The 18,933-nt window shown below is 40.0% G+C and overlaps 1 protein-coding gene across 1 annotated transcript in view; it reads right to left on the reverse strand.

Moving 5' to 3' along the window:
• Btbd1 (BTB domain containing 1) overlaps positions 1 to 18,933 on the reverse strand; it is a 30,046-nt gene that overhangs the window by 2,999 nt on the left and 8,114 nt on the right. The window contains exons 3-6 of the mRNA XM_075953307.1: positions 18,827 to 18,932; positions 10,018 to 10,215; positions 5,798 to 5,990; positions 941 to 1,028 (exon numbers count right to left, since the gene is read on the reverse strand). Of these exons, the coding sequence (XP_075809422.1) occupies positions 941 to 1,028; positions 5,798 to 5,990; positions 10,018 to 10,215; positions 18,827 to 18,932 (585 nt within the window). The remainder of the gene's footprint in view (positions 1 to 940; positions 1,029 to 5,797; positions 5,991 to 10,017; positions 10,216 to 18,826; position 18,933) is intronic.

The raw sequence follows: 18,933 nt of genomic DNA on the forward strand, positions 1-18,933 counted from the left end.
AGCTCAAGGCAGAGCTTACCAATTACTAGGAGGACTTCCATACATGGGACAGTGCCCCAAGTCTGCCTTCCTCCCAACACTAGGAAACAGTACGAAAATGGACAAAAGCCACCAGTATTTGGGAGACACAAACACATAGATTTCTTTAAGTTCAAGGTCAGCCTGGTGTACAAAGCTAGTTCTAGGACAGCCAGGACTACACAGAGAAACCCTGTCTGGAAACAAAACAAAAGAAGCAAGAAGATAGTGATCCTGGAATTATTTCCAACTTCAACCTCTGGCCTTTATGTACACTACACCCACCTGCACAGACCAGCACATACGTGTACCTACCACTACCCCCCTCCCCCCAACGCACACAAACTTCAAGGAAACATTCACTAAGAGCATTTGGCATTATGGTATGTTAGAAACCATATCTCAGCTGGTAGACACATGGTATTAGGAGAAGTTGCCCAGAAAAATGAGGCTTTACTACAGCGGTTAAAATGGCTCTTATCACTAGGTAACATAACTGGCTAGGTGAATTTGGATGGACTTCATGGAGGGTATCTAAACATTTTTAAATACTGGTCAACACTCAGATGAAACTTCCAGAAATTTCACAGGAAAACCCATCAATTCTGTCTCCTATTTTTAGACCCTTGTATCCAGACAGGAACTATTTAATGGCAAGGGGTAAGTAGTGGCTGCCTTTTTTTTTTTTTTTTTGGATTTTCGAGACAGGGTTTCTCCGTAACTTTTTGGTTCCTGTCCTGGAACTAGCTCTTGTAGACCAGGCTGGCCTCGAACTCACAGAGATCCGCCTGCCTCTGCCTCCCAAGTGCTGGGATTAAAGGCGTGCGCCACCACCGCCCGGCAGTGGCTGCCTTTTAAAGCAAATAAAAAAGCTGGACAGTAAGGAGCAGAATGAAATCTTCATAACAGGGATGGGGAGTACCTGTATGTTCACTTGATAATCCGTGGGCCCATGAATAGATCCATACAAACCAAATCCAACTACAGAGATTCTTCTGTTTACTGTGAACCTGCGAGAAAGGATCCCATTACAAAATAACATAAAAAATTCTCTAAGTGTTCATATTTTGAAGATTATAGCTTTTTTAAAGTGGTATCTGGATTTTAGCTACAAAAAGGAAATCATCATAAAAGGCACTTTTGAAAATGTCATCTTCACTGCCCACAAATCCTAATGCTAACCGAAGAGGCCCTCAAGCAGGATTTGTTCCGTACAGAGGATTGTAACCTGAACACCTGCTCTCATACAGTGGCTGACTCTGTGCTGCACACACTCATCCCAATCTCCCTCGTGACCATTCTAGTCATTAAGATCGAAGTCCCAAACCTGGACATTCTGTCAGTTCAGTGAATACTTACCAAGGGCCTAGCATATTCTGTCTGTGTGGCTGGTCTGGAAACAATGGTGAACAAGGCACAGTTTCCATCTCTGCCATATGGGAGACAGTGATAAGAAGAAAGGGACAAATACTAACTCTATATTGTGGAAAGAGCTGAAAATGTACTAAGCTAACTGCTGGTGGTAGATGGGTAGAGACAGGCACCAACTCACATTGGTGGATTTGGATAAAAGCTCCAGAAAATAATTAGCAAGTCTAGTTTGGTCACAATAGTCAAGAAATACTGATCTATCTTACTTCATTTACTGTATGTGTAAAAAAGATATTCCCTACAAGGCAACTGAAAAGACTGTATTACACACAATGATTACAGGTAACCTGTATCTCAGCATCTGCAGTTCCAATCACTATTACTACTCCTGGCACATGCACTGAGCCCACAGCTCCTCTTACTAAAACTCACCTCCTTTAAATAGCACAGCAGCCCTACACATTAGTGAACTATCTATTTTTATTCTCCCCAGTTTCTGTAGTCAGTGAAACAAGCTCTAGCCAGGCATGGCTGCAACAACTTTCACGTTGAGGTTACCAGGAAGTCAAAGCAGGAGGAAACCTTGTGCTCGCAAGATCAAGACCGTCCAGACAACACAGTGTGAGAAAGAAGGTGCTGGGAACACAAAGGTCATGCAAAGGCTGCTGTGCTCACAGAGCACCAAGGAATATTCATTCAAGGTTGTCTCAAGAAAAAATATGTATAACCTGTTTTCTGCCTAGAAGGCTGGGATTAGAGGTGGCTATTAGCCTAGGCGATCCATGCACTATCTGCAGGACCTGGACATAGCAAGCTCCCACAAGCAGAACTGGAGACATTTAATACTTACTCTAGGTGACCTTTGTATTATTATCCTCTAAGCTGCCACAACCATAACTGAAGGTGGCTAATAACCCAGATGACCTCTGCCCTAGCTACACGACCTAGATCACACCTCCTCCACAGGCCCTTAAGATAACTCATGTAGCCTAACTATCGAACCCATCTTCATGGGAAGAGACATGTACTTGGATAATCTAGGCTATTTGCAGTTCTTCATTATATGATAATATATGATTCATAGCAAAACTGTTTCATAGCTTCCATCATTTCCTTAGACTCAATTCCCAGGAGCAGTGCTGAGGAAAATCAAAGGCATGCTCTCAAGCTTTATGATATTTGTCAAACTGCTTCAGAGAGTCCCCCACTTGTCATTTATCTTTAAACTTCATGGTTTGGGACATAAAATTCTTTACCAAACAATGATCTGTTCTAGGCTGAAAGGCCCCATCATCCTCATCTGTTGTAGTACGTTCAAAGCTTTGTTTTTGTTTAATGTTAAAACTTTAATTTATATAAATACTGCATGGGATCAGTAAAGATCCAACTCCAGTGGCCAATCCTTCCCTCTTTTATTTCGTTCTAAATGCTCACCTGGCCTCATGGCTCTGACCTCTATAATGTGGTCCATATCTCACTCCTTATAGACTCGGTGTTCTTTTTCGTATTTGAGCTGCTCCTCCCTTTGGTAAAATACAATTTATTCTTCCAGATTAACTTTATATTTTCTGAGGCCACTCCTCTACCAAAACCATGGGACTTCTGAAAGGAACTTTCTAGCATACGCAGTTTAAGAGGCTAATTCATCCTTAGTGAAGTGTAATTTCAGGCAAAGTTCTCTAGATCCCACAGAACTACTTGCTGACTATTTTGGAGTTTAATCCTACTCTATTATAGTAACATTCAACATAATAAATATAACTACAATATAGTAAATATATAACTACAATATAGTAAAATATGTACTTAAAATGTTATTTACTCAATACATCTCACTGTTTTACATTTAAAGTCTTGGGTTTCTTACTGTGGTAATACATATATAAAGTGTACCACATTAGTCATTAAGTGCACAGTAAGTGGCATTAAGTATATTTACGCCACTGTACACTGTGACCACTGTTCATTTCTGTAACTGAGGGCTTTTATTTTAACAGGGTTTACAATAATGGTAAGAATAATCTCAAATTCACATTTTAAAGCAGCAATTATTCTCTTATTATTTCCAATAGGCTTTTGTTAGGTTCTCTTCACCCTTGTACCTTGTTCAGGTACAAGGAGCCAGTGACACGACAATTCTTATGATCTACAGAATAGATCCAAGACTCCCAGAATTCATGAAACGAAAACTTTTTGCAGTGACTGTAATCATATTTTATTTACGAGCCAAAGATATTTTAGTGATTTCCATAAATGGCAAGTACCATAAAAATAAATAAAACTTACGTATTGTTGCCATTGGTAATTATACATATAGCCACACACATACAAAATTTATACCCAAACATGTGTAGTCACATGTGAAGACACACACAGACACTCCTATCTACCTCCCACTTAAATCCCATGATTTAACACCCTACACTGTTAGCTTTATTTTACAAAAGAGCAATTGGAGTTCACGCATCCAGTGACTTGACCAAGGCTGCCCTACTAAGAGCTGCTGCACCTGGACAAACCCTTGAGATTCAGCCCAGAGCAGTCTCCTGCACTGCATACACCATCCTTTCCCAGTCCAGTTCTGTAGGAAAGCTGAGCTTCAGCTTGCTTGGGAACATGCAAATAAAGTCTCTGGCAGAAAAGGACTAAAAAATCTAAGCAAATATTTTAGAATCTGAACAGCTTTCAGCCAGTAGGTGAGTTCAGATATGGAGATATGATACAGAGAAGTGACTCAACTTTGTCAACTTCTGGAACGCAAGGCATTAACACGTGCATGCTTTGTAGCCGACACACGTAGAGCACATACACACGGAGCTGTACATTTGGGTTTGCCTGCTAGTGTCCTCCCAAAAGTCTGTGTACTGGAGTATGAATCTTCCTGTCCGCTTCATTATTTTACCCTAAACTTTTATTATCAGCTGTACTTATTTCTCCTTTGTTTTACAGATAGACCATTTATCCCTTAAGCATGACAATATGAATCATTTCAAGTCAGTAAAGGAAGAAGAACAAAACATTTATTTGCCTGGCAGTGGTGGTGCATGCCTTTATCCCAGCACTCAGGAGGCAGAGAAAGATGGATCTCTTTGAGTTTGGGGCTAGCCTGGCCCACAGAGTGAGTTCCAGGACAGCAAAGATTTGTTACACAGAGATGCCCTGTCTTAGGGAAAAAATAAAAAATTATATATATGTAGTGTGTGTATGTATAAAATAAATATTTTATATTATGTATTTACATATTATGAAAAACTGAGTTTCCTAGAGCTATGTACTAAAGTACATCCAGAATTAATGGAAAAGGCCTCTCCTTTCTGATTATATGGGGCTCTAATTTATAAGTGTATCAATGACTGCTTTGCTAGGAGAAACCTAGCAAAGGTGGGTATCTCTAGCTAGAGTTTCAATGTTTCAATTCTTAATTTCTCTTCAGTGGTCAATCATTGTTAGTGAAATGTTTTCTAGACTTAATCTATTAATAGTTATCAGCATGTACAAAGGTAAAATTTAATCAATGGCACCCCTACCACCTCCGGGGTCTTCTGTCGATAGGAACCACTGTTTTCTTTACTCTCCCACAGTGAAGAGCTATATTAACAGATCACCGAGCTACTTCTTCACTGTCCAAATATACTCTATCTGTTCTCATAGCACTGTCCTGTCAGGGCAGAGCGGGCTGTAGAATTTCCTCTACACCCTATGGTGAGGCGGCCCAGACTATGTGTCTCATTCAACTCTTATCTGAATGTTGCTTACTTTAGGAGCTAACCACATGGTATTTCCTTCTCTCAGTGCTCCAGGAACCTCTGTTCCTTGGAGGTCTGATACAAACTCACCTGTGCTCTTTGTGAATGGACAGTTCTCTGACAACTTAACTCCTCCCAGGTAACTGGTCTACTCAGGCTTTCTTCTCCGGTCAATTCTGATAATTTATATTTGCCTATAAAATGATCCATTCCATCAAGATGTTCAATTTATCAGCACAGAGTAAACCCAGAATTAAAGTAAAAATTTTAGCATATGATAGTCACATTTTGATTTCTAAATAGGAATTTGAAGAATTGCTTCTTCTAGGACAGTTTGTCCTATTGATCTTTTAAGGAAAATAGATTATGTATTCATCAGTTTTAACTCACTCCGTTCTTCATTTGCCTATTTAATTTCTCTAGTGCTCTTTCTATATCCATTTTCTATTCACTTTGATTAAACACTTAAATCACTTGTTCCTACTCTTATTTGCTAAAAGCAGTTATTTTTTCTTTGTGTGCAGCTTTGGCCTCATCCTGTATTAAGCAAACTATAGAATGAAATATTGGCTAACTGCCTCTCACACAATGAGAAGGCTAAGAAAGGCTAAGCACTAACTGCCGCCCTCCCCCACGTGCCCAGCCCACGCGCCGGCAGATACCTGATTCTGTCGCTTGTCCCACTGTAGCCCCAGCGGCTCTCTACTTGCTGGAATCTATTGATGCAGCACTCCTTTCCTCGGAGGCAGCAGCGTGGTCGATCAATGTATTCTACTCGGGGTTTAGGGTTGACGGTAAAATGAAGAAAGAGGTTTACCACTTCACGGTCTGACAAAATTCCAGACTGAGCAGGACCTGCAGAGTTACAAAATAAACTTAGCATATAAAATTTTAGCATACATTTGAAGTTTTGATCAATCTTTTCAAAACTAACCTGAAAGAATGTGTTAAGATATGTGAAGACTGAGATGGAGCTCCCCATAGCAGAAATCATTTTCTGTCTTCTCTTGAGTACCACTGACTTCCACCTAACAGAAGGAGCATGCTCTCTGTGGGACCCTCCACCTCCCACTTTCTACCTGTTAGACACTAGAATCTCAACAAGGGACATTTCTGCCCACAAAGACAGGAACTAAAGCTTTCTTTTTGGGATATAAAAGCGAGCAGATAGTGAGAACTGTGGTTGGGAAAGCTAGGGAAATAGAAAACTACACAGTACAATTTCCCAATTCACTTTTTCTTATTTGAGAAAAATGCCAAATACTTTCCAAATACTTTGAACTTACCAGAATAGTGCTCCCTCATAAAAGAGGCCAGAAGATCCCTTGCAAAGCCAGTAGAAACAGTGGAGTAAGAATCTTCAAAATACTAGGAAATTTGGAATAAGAAGCCTACTGATTTTAAAACCCAGAATTTTAAAAAAATTCTGTATGAGAGCCAGGTGTGGTGGCACATCCCAGAACCTGGGATGCAGAGGCAGCTAAATTTCTGTAAGTTCAGGGTCAGCACACTCTATATAGCAATTTCCCAGTCACAGCAGCTATATAGTGAGACCCTGATTCAAATTAATTTAATTAATTAATTTAAGAATCACATATAAAATGACAAAATATATTGGCTTGACATACATGATGCAAGCTTTACTGTAATCTTTGGATAAGAAAAGAATATAAAGCAATCAGAAAGAGCTGGCGACAGAGAGGGAAGGAGGAGTGAAGGAAGGTACGAAGATGGAAATTTCCTCCAGATAAGGGCGAGGAGACGCCTCAGTCTGTAAGGTTGAACCCCACACCCATGTAAGAAGTCAGGGATGGTGGGGCATACTTGCTATCCTAGCACGGGGAGGTCAAGCCAGGCAAAGTCCAAGTGAGAGACCGTCTCAAAAAGAAAAGCCATGTAGACAGTTCCTAAGGAAAACACCCAAGGCTGACCTCTGGCCTCTACAGATTTGTGCATAACATCACAATACACACAAACACACACACACACACCTCTTTTTCAGGTTAAAAATGTATGTCAAGCCTATGGCAAGAGAATTTTCCTTAGTTGAAAAGAATCACTGGGTAGTTGTGGCACACCTTTAATGCCCACACTCAAGAGCGGAAGAGCAGAGGCAGGCAGATCTCTGAGTGCGAAGCCAGCCTAGTCTACAAAGCAAGTGCCAGAGACAGCCAGAGCTACACAGAGAAAATTTGTCTCAGGGAAGGAGGGGAGGAAAAGGGAAAAAAGAAAGTCTTCAGGTGATGAAGAACATGTAAGAGCTTAAAGAAGGTAAAATAGCATGCGCTAAAATTAACAGCAGTAAATAAAAAAATTAATATCCGTTGTGTAAAATCATATCTCTAATCCATCATCAACAACCTATGGGAAAGCAAAGATACTGTAGAATCCTAGAAGTGCCAGAGAAAAGGTACGTATCCTTCTAGAGTAATAAGAGGTGATAAGAAGACCGGCTAAGGGAAATAACAGGACTACATCTACATAACAGATCAATCGCTGCTAAACTGAAGCTATATTCCTCGAAAACTGAAAGCAGGAAAAGATGTTTACAGACGGACACAGGGAAAGAAGGGCTAAGAGAATCTGACGGCCCCCCTGCTGTCAGAAGGCCAAGTGTCCAGTGTGACGGACGATCCGATAGCAGCACAGCAATCACCACAGAGGATGAACGGACAGGATCTAAATGACTACTGACTTTAAGATAACAACATCTATGGGCTTTAAGAGTTAAAACACATGAAATGGCAACAAACACTGAAGGGGGTTAAATATCATTTGTACTGCATGGGGAATTTTAATTTGAAAGTTTTAATTTTTAAGATTTAAATTTAAAATTTCATAAGGAAGCATCTGTGTATTATCAAGTAACCCACTAAGTAGTAAAAGATACTGATTTCTCTTTAAAATTGCTTAACTTTTCTTACTTTTTCACACGAAATTAGTAAGAGAATGTTTAACAAGCAAATAGAAGAAAACAAAATACCAGAAATCACTTGGTTATTTCTAAAGAAAATGAGGAGAGAGAGAAAGCAAACAAACAAAAACCACCACAAACCAGAGCTGAGTCAAGAACAAGTAGCAAGATGACAACTCAAATGTCCTAATGACCTATCACATGTCAATCAAATGTGCCTATTAAATGTAAATCAAATGTACCATAACCTTTTAAGTATAAATTTAAATCTATCAATAACCTATTAAATGTAAATCAAATATTCCAACTAAAAGATAATGCTTGTAGAATTGGATACCTTAAAAATACAGTTTATAGGAACATAGCTGATATGCAAAGATAATAAAAACCTAATTAAAAGAATGGGAAAATATAGAATACAGGTCTAGAAAAACAAATTAATAAGCACTTACCCAGTTTGATTCCCAGCTCCAAGGGGACCCAACACCTTGGCCTCCTTGGGCAGCCACACTCATACATATACCTCTCTCTCACATACACACAATTAAATTAATCAAATTAAATCTTTAGAAAACATGGAATACAAAAAACTTTTTAAAAAGATTGTAAAACTACGTAAGTGTCAAAGATGTAAAAAAAAAGCTTTACTAGATTTAAAGCAGGATGTATCATAAAGATAAATAAATCCAGTAAAAGTAATTAAATACAAAATTTAATGTACCTAATAATAGAATCTTAAAATATACAAAGAAAAGATTTATGGAACCAAATGGGGACATATTTTCAACCAAAACCAAAAACTTGAAAACTTGAACCTATTTCTCTCAGTAACTGACAAGACAAAAGGAGACAGTAGATAGATACAAATTTTGGACACTATTTTTAGAATATTTATTTTGTAGATACAGGATTATTCAAGCTGTTAAGCAAGCAGAAAACTCACAGATTTTCTGTAATCAACAACTTAGAATGCATTCATCTTATATGTGGCTATTTACTAACACTGGACATGCTGGGATATAAAATAAGTCAACAAATTTCTAAGGACTGAGATGACACAGAATTTTCTAACTATACTGGAATATAAATTTTAAGAGAAAATAAAAATAGAATCCACAAATACTTGAAAATTAAAACAAATACCTATAACCACAGCTCTGAAAAGAAAATTTTACCACAAAATTAAAGTTGGGATTTTGCTGTTACTGCTGCTATAGGTTACACCCAATACTGTGTGTGTATTTGCTGGGAAGCACTCCAGGGTTTGAGATGAAATAATCCCCTTCCCCCCAAGTTGCTTTTGGTCATAGATTTCAATCACAGCTATAGAAAATAGACCGCCACAATAACGGTACACAGTGTTAAGACTGTCACGTGAAGAATCAGGCTGAACTCAACTCTGCCCTTCCATGTTAGAAGAGCTTTGCTCTTTCATTTCGGATAAACTAGTGCTACGCACACTCATTCTCAACTTAGTAGTTCTTCTCTGCTACACTCAACAGAAACATTCATATGGACAAATGACATGTATATGGATCTTCTTTATAGTTTCATTACTTTATTCCATGACTGTACTGTCTGTATGTATGTCTGTGTATCATGTGCACCCTGGTGCCCAAAGAGGACAGAAGAGGGCACCAGGTCCTTTGGGATTGTAGTACAGACTGTTGGGACCCACCATGTGCGTGCTAGTCACACCTGAAATTCAGTATTAAGTCTGTCTCATTTTAATCAGAAGTAGCACCCATAAAGGGCAAAAAGATTTGTCCCTATAACCTTAGGAAAGGCAATTAATCTTTTCTAGTTCACTCATCTAAGCTATAAAATGTGGACGCCATCATAAATAGTTCTTATGATAATTAAATGAAACTATATACAAATATATTTATTTTGTAACTAGTACTTATTAAGTCATACCTTCTAGTTTGCTTTGGAAATAGTTTCAAATTAGTGAAGGTACAGCCTTACCTGCTGCAAATTCCTCAATTGTCATCAGTGGGAACCGGATTAAGGAAAGCGCTTTTCCTAGAACTTTCTGTTTGTTTCCAAACGTCACAGGCAATTGCTGTCTCTGGCATTCTGCTTCTGCCCAACGTACAATAGCTCCAAAAAGTCGACTTTCTCGAATACTTAATGTGTCTCTTTCTAGAACTGCACAGAGTGTATCTACAGAGAAAATACAGTAAAGAACATTTTGTTCTTAATAACGTATTATTTATGTTAAGTTTTTAAAGCTCACTAAAAAAACCAAAAGCCAACAAAACTACAGATTCGATACAACTATTAATAAAAAATAGGATTTCCAGGTAAGATGGTGGATTAGCAGCTTCCTCTGTGCTGTCCAGTGATAAAAAGGAGCCAGGGTAAAAACAACCCACTTTTTATAAGAGCCAAAGCAAAAAGAATCAAGACTAAGATGAGACCTTTGCAGAGCAGCAGCCAGGAGTGGCCGCCCTGGCACCCACTGACCTGATCAGCAGTATCTGCCAGGGGAGAGCTCTTTCCTATAGACACAGTAGTGAACTGGAGAGGAGATATGGTCAGACGCTGACATGGTAAGCGGTGAGCAGAGAGGCGGGCTGGGCAACACAGGCTGTGGGAGTGGAGGCAGAAGTGTAGCAGAGGAGTCTCGTGCTGAGACTCTCCAGTCGAGCTCTGAAGAACAGCCTGGAAGAAACCCCCTTACCAGGCCTGCCTGAGACAGACAGCAACAAGAACGCTGCTGAACTTGCTGTAGTCTCCTTGTGCACAACAAAGGTAATTATCACAGGTGGCTGGCCCTCCATATCCTAGGCCTCAACCTCAGGAACCCCAACTCCCTCGAACACTAGAGATGGCAAGTTGTAACTAACTGGTGGAGTAGAAACGGAGTCTCTGGCAGAAACAAAATCCCCACTAGTCCTCCCCCCAGCCTCCACAAGGAACCCCTCCCAGCAAGGAACACCAACCTGTTTGAATGACTGAGACTATCAGTCTTCCCTCAACCTGCAGAGACTGCTACAGAAGACATCAGATGGGAAGAAGAAACTACATTCATCCCAACTGGGAATCAGAAATAATCATGGTCCTAATAACCTTCAGTTCCATTTTAGTGCTCAACATTATTCTTTATTTTACCTATATTTGTATTTTTCTACTTTGGTTGCTGGTTTATCACCTTTCTGGTCTGAACAGGCTTTTATCATTTTTTTTTCTGTGCCTACTATGTATTATTTTCTTACTACTTCCCATGCCCCTAACCCATATATTTCCCATATATAATGCGTGAATTCTCCTGCTTTTCTCTTTTCTATTACCTCCTCATTTTACAACCTATTCATAATCTTAGCTATAAAAATCTACAACTACATTTCCCCCAGTCAGTGCCATCACTGTTTCTGAGCCTTCTCAGGATGAGCGTCTTCTGAGACAGATTAACATCACGGCTGCTGCCAAACCAGTTTGTGTTACTTCAATTGGCTTCCCCACTATATAGAGGTCGGAAACATGAATCCCATGAATATAATTTGCCAGAAAGTCTTAGAAAAGAAACAGAAAGAGCAAGAAAAAGGGGAAAATAAAAGGCTGGAAGACTAGTCCAACCAACACACAAAAAAGAAAGAAAAAAATATGCGATTACAAGCCCCTACGACACTTTCACGAGTTCACTATTCCTCAAACATAGGAAATCAAAGTTGAATGAGATCACTGAAATACCAGAAAACAATTTCAGATTCCTACTTTTATAAAGCATCATAGGGGCAAGGGAGAAGGGTCATCGGTAAAATACTTCTGCAAGCATGGAAACCTGGGTTCAGAGCTCACGGAAAGTGTAAGGGTGGCAGCATGACTCTGAACCCAGCGCAGGAGAGTCAGGGACGGGAATTGTCTTGCTGAGTAGCTAGAGTAGCCAGGTAGTGATTTCCAGTTTCAGTGAGAGATCTTGTCTCAAAAAACAAGGTGAACAAGTGATTGAGAAACACCAGACATTGGTTTCTGGTAGACACACAGACAAGACACACACACACACACACACACACACACACACACACACACACACACACACACACACACACACCAATGGTCATGTGGAGACTCAAACAGAAGAATGAGGCAATAAGGAATTAATTCAGGGCCTAACCACAGCACAAAAAGTATCAAAGCAGATGTAATGGTCAGTTATTTGGAGGAAAAAAGTAAAAACTAAAAATTAAAGGGAAAAATTCCACAAGGAAACTAAGTAGAATTTCTGGGAATGAGTTAACTAAATAAAAAGCATTGTGGAAGCACCTTCAAAAGACACGACAGAGCAAAGAAAAGGATATCAAGAATGGAGGACCAGGTGGAGACAATGATACACCCCGATTATACAGAAAGAAAAAAAAGTGAGAATGACCAAAGCTTCCAAGAACTCTAGGATATATTCAACAGAGCAACATAAGCAAACCAATAATATGATACAACACAAAAGCAGACTTATGACAGAAATTACATAATTATCAACGGACATAGAAAAGGTATTTGGTGTAGGTTTCAAAAGCTCACACCAAGACCCAGCATCTCATCCTACAGATCACAATCCAGCTCCTACCGTTCCAGCTCCATGCTCCCTGCCATGATGAAAATGAATGAAGTCTCTGAAACTGTAAGCAACTGCCCAATTAAATACTTTCTTTTATAAGAGCTGCCTTGGTCATGGTGTCTCTTCATAGCGATATAACAGTGACTAAGACAATGTATGTATGTATGTATGTTTTGAGACAAGTCTCACTAGATAGCCCAGGCTAGCCTCAAACTTATTCTCCTGCCTCTACCTTCTGAGTGCTAGAATTATAGATGTACGCCACCCTGTCTACCTATGGCTACTGTACTGAGAAGAGATCTGCTGGAAGCGTCACCAGTTACGGAGTTGTAGTACAAACCCAGGTCAAGGGTGATAGTAGCCTGAACCAGGGCGGCAGTGGGAGTGTCAGATTCTAACACGATACAGAGGAAGGACTCAAGGATAACGGCAAATGCAGAGGGATCAGGAGGTATTAGCTGAGATGGGGAAGACTACAGGAAGAACAGGCTTAGGCTGGGAGAAAGAATGAAGTTGAATTTTGGACATATAAGGTTTGAAATACGTGTAATATGTATAATGTCAAATCCAAGCCAATGTCAAATGTATAATGTCAAACCCAAGTATAATGTCAAGCCTGTCCCACAGATCCTCATTTAGACTTCCTTTCCTCCTGTCATAGGCAGACTATTAAAGTAAGGTCAGTCCTCTTTGAGGCAAGCATATTAGAATACGATAAGCTGCAGTTTAACAAAGAGGAGTTGTAAAAAGTAGGCATTCATATTTGAAAAGCAAAGCAATCTTGTCTTATACAAGAGCTTAAAAAAATAAGTAAGTAAAACACTCCAGAGTCCCTAAATGTATCACTCTAGAGTAAGAGCAAAATATAATGAACATTAATAATCACAAGAATTCAAAATTTACTTAGGATACATTGTTTAATACAGACTGGTAAAGCAAAGTGTACTTTATCTTTTAATATTCTTTTTTAGAAAATGCTGCAAGATCCCCGCAGCAGTAGGTAGCAGGCCCTGGGAGCAGCCAGTCCCAGGCAGAGATGGCTGCTGGTCTCAGAGCAGTAGTGGCAGGCCATGTGGCAGCAGGCAGTGGGCCCCAGGCAGAGACGGCTGCTGGTCCCAGGCAGGGAGACACAAGGCGGGCGGGCAGAAGACAGAAACATGGATAGACACGACATGCAGGGTGAGGCTGAATGTTTATTTTGGGGGTTATGGAGAAGGAAGAGTGAAGGGAGGACAAAGAGACAGGGAGAGAGGGAGAGAGAGGGAGAGGGAGAGAGAGAGGAAGAGAGGGAGAGAGAGAGAGAGAGAAAGAGAGAGAGAGAGACAGACAGACAGACAGACAGAGACAGAGAGAGAGAGAGAGAGAGAGAGAGACAGAGAAGTGGGAAGCAGAGAAGTGGGGAGAGAGGCAGAAGCGAAGCTGCCTCTCCGAGAGGAAGATGGAAAAGAGAGCAGTGTGTTACCACTGCCCAGCCTGGAATCCATTTTCTAAAGAACTTAAGTAAAATGGACGCTACTATAAAACAGCTAAGCTACATCTAAAAAAATTTTAATTACATTTATTTAGTGCATGTGCATATGCCTACATGCTTTTGGAGGCCAGAGGACAGCTTGGGGGAGTCAGGTCTTTTCTTCTCTCTAATAGGTCTTTGGACTTAAGCTCGAGTTGTCAAGGTTGGTAGCAAGTATCTTTATCCACCAAGCCATCTCACTGCCCTACATTTTAAATTTAAATTAAAAGCAAGCTATATTTATATGTAGCAGAAATCAACTAAAGCACTAAACACAAGTAAGTAAATTATCCAGAAATACATATAAAAATTATTTAAAAAAAACACTTTTTGAAGTCTTTACATTCACACTAAAAGTCAAATTTTGCTTATCAAGGGTGGGTAACATTGAAAGGTATTAGTCTTTAGGACAAAGTAGGGGTTCAATAATATGTTAAAACTTGCTTAGACAAAAATGTCTAAAAATGTCCATGTATTTATTGTGAGGGGTGGTGTCGTGCAATGGAAGCGGATGTGGAGGTCAGAGGACAACCAGTGAGTGCTGGGCACTAGGGTCACCAGCCCAGAAGGTCACTTTACTCACTGAACTATCTCAAAGTACCCAGGATTTTTTTTAACATCAAACTTTTCTTATTTTCATTGTAGCTGAGCAAATTAGTTTGAACTAAGACTCTATAAAGCTTTTCACAATTAAGTGAAAGCTAACATACTTTATTATTTGTTGGATTAAGAATACACAATGAGGGGCTGGAGAGATTGCTCAGTGGTTAAGAGCACTTACTGCTCTTCCAGAGGTCCTAGGTTCAATTCCCAGAACCCACAGGGCAGCTCACAACTGTCTGTAATTCCTGCATAAAATACAATTAATTAAAAAAAAGAATATATAATGAGGTGGGCACGGTGGCTAACTGCTGTAATCCCAGTGCTCTGAAGGCAGAGGCAGGAGAATCGCCACAAGTTCAAGGCCTGCCTGGACTACAAAGTGAGTTCCAAGATGGCCTGGCCTACAGAGTGAGACCCTGGCCTTAAAAAATGCACAGACTAGTTAATCTCTTCAACTGAAAAATAAATCCCTGGTCTAATTAATAACTTCAGTAAAAATAAAGTTGGAGTATGATATAGCACATTGTGAATATTTTAATTATTTGTGTGTATGTTTGTATGTGTGCATGCATCACAGCACACAGGTGGGAGTCAGGACAACGTATGGGAGCTGTTTCTCTGTGTCTACCATATGGGTCCTGGGGCTCAAACTCCAGACATCAGGCCCAGCAGCAAGCACTTTAACAGATGAGCTCTCTTGCTGGCCCAAATTTATTTTGTTATATCGATGCAAAAAAGAATCTTATTTCTAAAGCGAGAAACCGAAGACAGCAAACTCTTCCTCTGGAAAACATGCTCAAAACTTAGAGAAGAAAAAACTATCCTAAATCCAAGAACTCCTGAACCCAGTGCCTTTTCCTCTCAACTCCTACACTTTCTCTAGAACTCCCAGATTTAACAAGTAGTGTCTGGCAAATTGGCCTGTGGTATGGAAATAGGTAGGGGAACACGTAAGTCCTTGTACTGGCAGGTTTCTACTGGCAAGTGTTTAAAAAAAATTATAGCTGAGCCTAAGATGACAAAAACCAACAGAATATGATTCATAAACATAATACAGCAGTGGGTGTTAACAAATCAGCAAGTATTTATGGGGTATCTACTCAGCAAAGTAAGATTCCCCGGCTCTAATGGCATGAAAAACATAAAAACTATTTATAAAACAATTGCCACATGTAAAGCACACATGTAATGCAGGTCATATAATTTCAGGAGTTGCTGAAAAACAAAAGGAGCACTTGAGAGACCCTGAACAAGAAACATTTAAGGTTAAACAATGCTTCATTAACAAGTCAACAGTGCCCTAGTCCTGGCCTTCAGTAAAACTCAATGTATACATTCTTCCCAAGGCACCTGAGAGATGACCAGGTAAACTGACAATGGATGTTACATCAACTATAAAAGAGAAGTGCACCCAATGTGTAGGGTGTCAGACCTTACACAATTCACTGCACTGGTATAAGACGAGCTAAGTGAAAAGGAGCATCCTGGCTTCCTGAGTGAGACCACCCGAGGTGAAGAGGAAAGACATCCTTATCTGACAGCTGGTCAGGGTATTAACTCAACATGAACTATGTTCTGCTGTCTTCTGCACTAGAAATACAGTGGTAAACAAGACAGCCAACACTTTAAAAAGAAACACACCGGGCGGTGGTGGCACATGCCTTTAATCCCAGTACTTGGAAGGCAGAGGCAGGTGATCTCTGTAAATCTGTGGCCAGACTTGTCTACAGAGTGAATTCCAGAACAGCCAAGACTATACACAGAGACACTCTGTCTCAAAAAACTGAGAGAGAGAAAGAGAGAAGATGAATACCTACTTAAGGCTCTCAACTATCAATACACATGAGAAAAATAAATCAGAGTAAAGGAACAGGAATTTCGTTTTGGTATTTAGCTAAATTAGGTAAGTCTGACATGGTCTGTTTCAATTAACCTTGGCCTACGAAGCAGGTAGCCATACAAAGATTCAAGGGAAAAGGACTCCAGTCAGAAAGAACAATGAATAAAGGCTTGAAATATAATAAATCCTGCCCAGTGTAATGGAACAAAAATGAACAAGCAGAAGACCAGAGAATAGTATTGAGTTGAGCTGTTAATCACAATTCTGCTTCCTCGTCTTGGAAGTGACTAGTCTTGCACAGACTAGCTTGTCCTAAAGTCACATAGATCTTGGGACTGATTCTGGACAATGAAATAAAGGACAACACAAAGAAACAATTTCAAAGCCAAGTGTTTTAATAGGCGGTTATTTTCCCTCTTATCTACTAGTAAGATACAAGCAGTTATCAGGCTTCGAGAACTACTTCCTGACGTCACTCTATCAATACGGCCCATTACATGAATGTAAAATGACCTTGCTTTTGAATTTCAGCCAGAATACACTTTGGGTTTGTTGCTACAGCCAAGCCTAATCTCTCTTGCCTTACACAGGGCTTGATCTGCTAAGCTTTGTAACAAGTTTGAATTATACTCTTACTGCAGTGGAAACAGAAGTAAACAACCTGGTGTTTCTATTTATGAAGATCATTCTGAGCTATCCTAATGAGAAAGAACGCTGGTTTATACTAGGCAGTAGCAGCAGGTAAGAAACAGTCAAATGTAGGATTTGTTTTGAATATAGAATCATGAGTACTTAGTGGTGAGATTGTATGTGGGGCACAAATGAAAAAGAAAAATCAAGATTAAGTTTAAGCTTGAGCAATCAGGTCTAAAAATATATTAGACTGAAGAGCATTTCCTGTTGTGACTAAGAGCATCAGACTTGGGGAATACTGAAAATACCAGAAGAGAACTGGAGAGTGCTAAAACAGGGAAGGAAATCAACAGTGCTCTTTTGACTATTCTGTATGAAATATCTTTTAAAAAAATGTACAAATGAAATAAACAACAGGCTATTTGAGAGGGACTAAAACATATAATTCCAATTTACCATAAAAAAAAAAAAAAGATCATTTAAAGCTATGGGAATTAGCTTTCTTCTTCTACAAAACGAAGTTTGAGTCCTAAGCCTGTCACTGCATGGTCTTTTGCCACCTGAACAACCTGCCAGCACTTCCTGACTCTATACATACTCTGCGTGGTGCCACTGTCTCTACTGCTGTCTCTTCACTACACAGGGACTTTGTTTCTTGTGGTGCTGGGAATGGAAATGGCCTCATGCACGCCAGGCAAGCAGTCTCCACTAAGCCATCCCCAGTCCGAGTGCTATCCATTCCTTAAGGCTCATATCAGAACTTCTTTTGCCATAATTTCCCTAACACAGCCCAATTTAAAGTAACATCTCCATTTTCTGTAGTTGCCAAGTAATTATTTTCCATGTCTGATACCTACTTAGAAAGGTAAACGTCACTGCTACATGCTAGCTATCCCACTGACATGCTAAAACCTAATGGTCACATATTTTGTTCCGACAACTCTAACTAGTGATTAGTTAACAGAACAAACACATTTTACTCTAGACTTGTTCTAGGACCCTAGTACAATCCCATGAAGATGGTGTGCGATCTTAGTTATCTGGCACATTTTGGATTACACTGAGGTAGTGTTGTAATAGAAGCAGCGGGGCTGTGTCCCCAGCACCCCGGCCGCCTGGCTAGCTTATGCCCCGAAATAACAACACACAAATTGTATTCTTTTAAACACTGCCTGGCCCATTAGTTTCAGCCTCTTAACCCGTTTCTAATAATCTATGTAGCACCACGAGGTGTGCTTACCAGGAAGATTCTAGCCTACGTCCATCCTGGGTCAGAGCTTCATTGCGTGTGCCTCAGAGAGCAGAGCTATGGCATCTGCCCAGGAGAGGGGAGCATGGCGTCTCTGAGCTCACTTCCTCTTCCTCCCAGCATTCTGTTCTGTTTACTCCACCCACCTATGTTCTAACCTATCAGGGCAAGCAGTTTCTTTATTTAATTAACCAATGACCTTCCTCCATCAAGGTAGTTAGGACTTTCAGGAGTATTTTCATTAAAATGAAAGAAAGAACAACTCATAAGGAGATATCCTTCAGTTATTTGGAAAAAACACTAATTTACACATAGTTTTCCAACAAGGCAGACAAGACATCACTATTTAAAATACAAACACTCTGGTCACGGGGAACTCACCTATGTCAATGTCAGTAAACCCTTCTGCGCTTATTGCGTCCATTGTGCTTTTGTCTATCGTGTCGAGACAAAGACTGGCCAGCTGAGGCTCGTCAAATAACCGCGCC

Source organism: Microtus pennsylvanicus, chromosome 18 (genome assembly GCF_037038515.1).
Source record: "Microtus pennsylvanicus isolate mMicPen1 chromosome 18, mMicPen1.hap1, whole genome shotgun sequence".
NCBI lineage: Eukaryota > Metazoa > Chordata > Mammalia > Rodentia > Cricetidae > Microtus > Microtus pennsylvanicus.